The sequence below is a fragment of the Phanerochaete carnosa genome, assembly GCF_000300595.1.
Source record: "Phanerochaete carnosa HHB-10118-sp unplaced genomic scaffold PHACAscaffold_1, whole genome shotgun sequence".
In the NCBI taxonomy this organism is placed as follows: Eukaryota; Fungi; Basidiomycota; class Agaricomycetes; order Polyporales; family Phanerochaetaceae; genus Phanerochaete; species Phanerochaete carnosa.
This window is the reverse complement of record NW_006767628.1, coordinates 4,637,454-4,639,651: the sequence shown is the minus strand read 5'-3', so window position 1 is coordinate 4,639,651 and position 2,198 is coordinate 4,637,454. Positions and strand designations below refer to the sequence as shown.

Here is a 2,198-nt window from a genome sequence, read left to right as displayed (position 1 = left end):
CTGAAAGGTTGACTGGTCAGCAAGCGCGTACACGGAGGTAATAGCACCCACCTGGCGTAGTTGTCCATGATGACGGCCATGCTGTTCATGTTGAGGCGATATGCCTTGGGCATCATGCCCTTGCCGAACCGATACGTGACGTGGTTCGAGCACAGGAGCGCGGTGATCATCACAATGAGCTGCGCGGGGACAGCGCTGAAGGCGGCGGTGTACCAACGCTCGAGGACCATGCGCTCGAATCTGAGGTATGGGCCCTTGCATCCGGGCAGGACGCTGCGGGCAAAGCACGTCTGGCTGACGGTCGCCTCTACGAAGGGATTGAAGTAGCCGCAGCAGCCGAGCTGGTTCTGGATACGGAGACGACCGGAAAGGCCAAGGGAGCGAGACCACTGGGAGTTGATCTTGCCCTCGAGGTTGAAGGTGCGCTTCTTGTAGGTTATGTAGCCGGGGGTAACAAGTAGCGCGAAGCAGATCCAAAGGAGGAACGAGTACCAGGCGAGGAAAGCCCGGTTGTTGAGTATGATACCGGACCAGCCAATGACGGAAGTGAGTACTGCGAGCGAGGCAACAGTCGTACTGATGATGAGCTCGGTGGTGTTGCCGACACGGATAATGTCGGCATGGGTCCAAACGTTGAACCAGATGAGTAGGCAGGCAATCAGGCCGGCGAGAGAATACGCCGAGAACTACATTGAGAAAATTTGGTCAGCGAAACATGGTCCTGAAAAATGGGCAGGGAAGCAGTCAGAGCATAATTTGACACGTCGCTGTCGTTTTGACGTGGTGGAATGTTTGAAAGCGCGGCGTTCATGGGGTTAAGCGACAATGCCCCCCCCCAGGACGCCGGCATCCTCCCCCACGTCTACGTGCGCAAAGAAAACAACATTTGTAGAGATCATGAGCATCCAAAGAGTGATCAGCAGTATCGCGTGTGCGTAGCTTACAACCCGAAACAGCAGACGATGAGCAGGGGACAAAAAACAGCGTACTCACGAGCAAGTTCGAGAGGAAAAGACACCACTTGAACCTGTTCCACCGTGCCTTCGGTTTTGTACGACCGCCCTCTTTGTTCCCAAAGACTTCGACGCCATCGTAGTCATCGTCGCCTTCTCCGGGCATGCGCGCCTCGTTGCTCTTGAACGCTTCTCTCCCACCGCCCTGCTTGGGCACCATGTAGCCGCCGGCGCCCTTGCCATTGCGCTTGCGTCGCCCGACGACGGAGCTAGAGAACTTGGAAGGGAGGTAGTTGATGGAGAGTGACGGCGAGTTGTTCAACAGCGGGATATCGCCAGAGGAGAACGAGCGTGTGGATTCGCGCCGGCCGGCAAAAGGAGCGGAGGGGGGCTCGAGGCTGGGAGAGCTCATGCCTGCCAGTATGTACCGGGACGAGGCGGCGGCAGAATGGTGGAAGTGCGAGTGAGAGTTCACCGACGAGGTGCGGGAATGGCTATAAGCGAGAGGGTGGTATTAGCGACCGTTCCCGGCATGCCAGTAGGGCGCACGGCACGGGTGACATCTGATGAAAGAGTCCTCCACGGTGCGTGAATGCGAGACTTACCCCGGAGTGCGATCCATCTAAGTAGCGTCGCAAGCATGCGACGACGGTCAGGAGAGGGAGGGAAGAAAACAGGAAACGATGAGCAGCCCGAGTATATCCCCGCCCATTTTCGTACGCACCACGGGACCAGTGCTGTCATGTTCGAGTCGATCATTCGAATCCGAGTCCAGATACAGCGACCACACACGATCCATCCACGGGGTACCACCTTGCAAAAAAAATACAACAGGGAGAGACCAAGCTGGGCAGAATAGTGCCGTGCACGCTGGGGAAAGCGGAGTATTTGGCTATACACCCCACACCCTCAGTCCGGATTGAGTTTATTTTCCTTTCGATGACACGCACACGGCACACCCTTCGAGCCCTTAAGTCCGCAATGTCATACGACAGGCAGCTCAGACCAGATAAGCCCGAACGCACGAGTCGAGCTCCGCAAGCCTACTTCTCTGTAGAAATATTCTATTCTGCAACCTACTGGCCGAGAGCTAAGAGCCAACGACAGTGCCAGCTATGAACAGAGCACAGAATGCAGGGAGCAAGAAGACGGCAAGCGGATCATTCCTGTCTCGAGGGAACTGTGAAAAGATAACAAGCAGTGGTTCCAATGGGCTGAGAGCTACATCACCGACGTGTTCCCATC

At 56.2% G+C, this 2,198-nt stretch overlaps 1 protein-coding gene across 1 annotated transcript in view; it reads right to left on the bottom strand.

Moving 5' to 3' along the window:
- Positions 1-1,869, bottom strand: part of PHACADRAFT_169009 (uncharacterized protein) — a 2,528-nt gene extending 659 nt beyond the window's left edge. Inside the window, exons 1-3 of the mRNA XM_007390905.1 lie at positions 1,559-1,869; positions 994-1,447; positions 52-686 (exon numbers count right to left, since the gene is read on the bottom strand). Coding sequence (XP_007390967.1) covers positions 52-686; positions 994-1,447; positions 1,559-1,575 — 1,106 coding nt within the window. The 5' untranslated portion in view covers positions 1,576-1,869. The remainder of the gene's footprint in view (positions 1-51; positions 687-993; positions 1,448-1,558) is intronic.
- Positions 1,870-2,198: the final 329 nt, after the last annotated feature.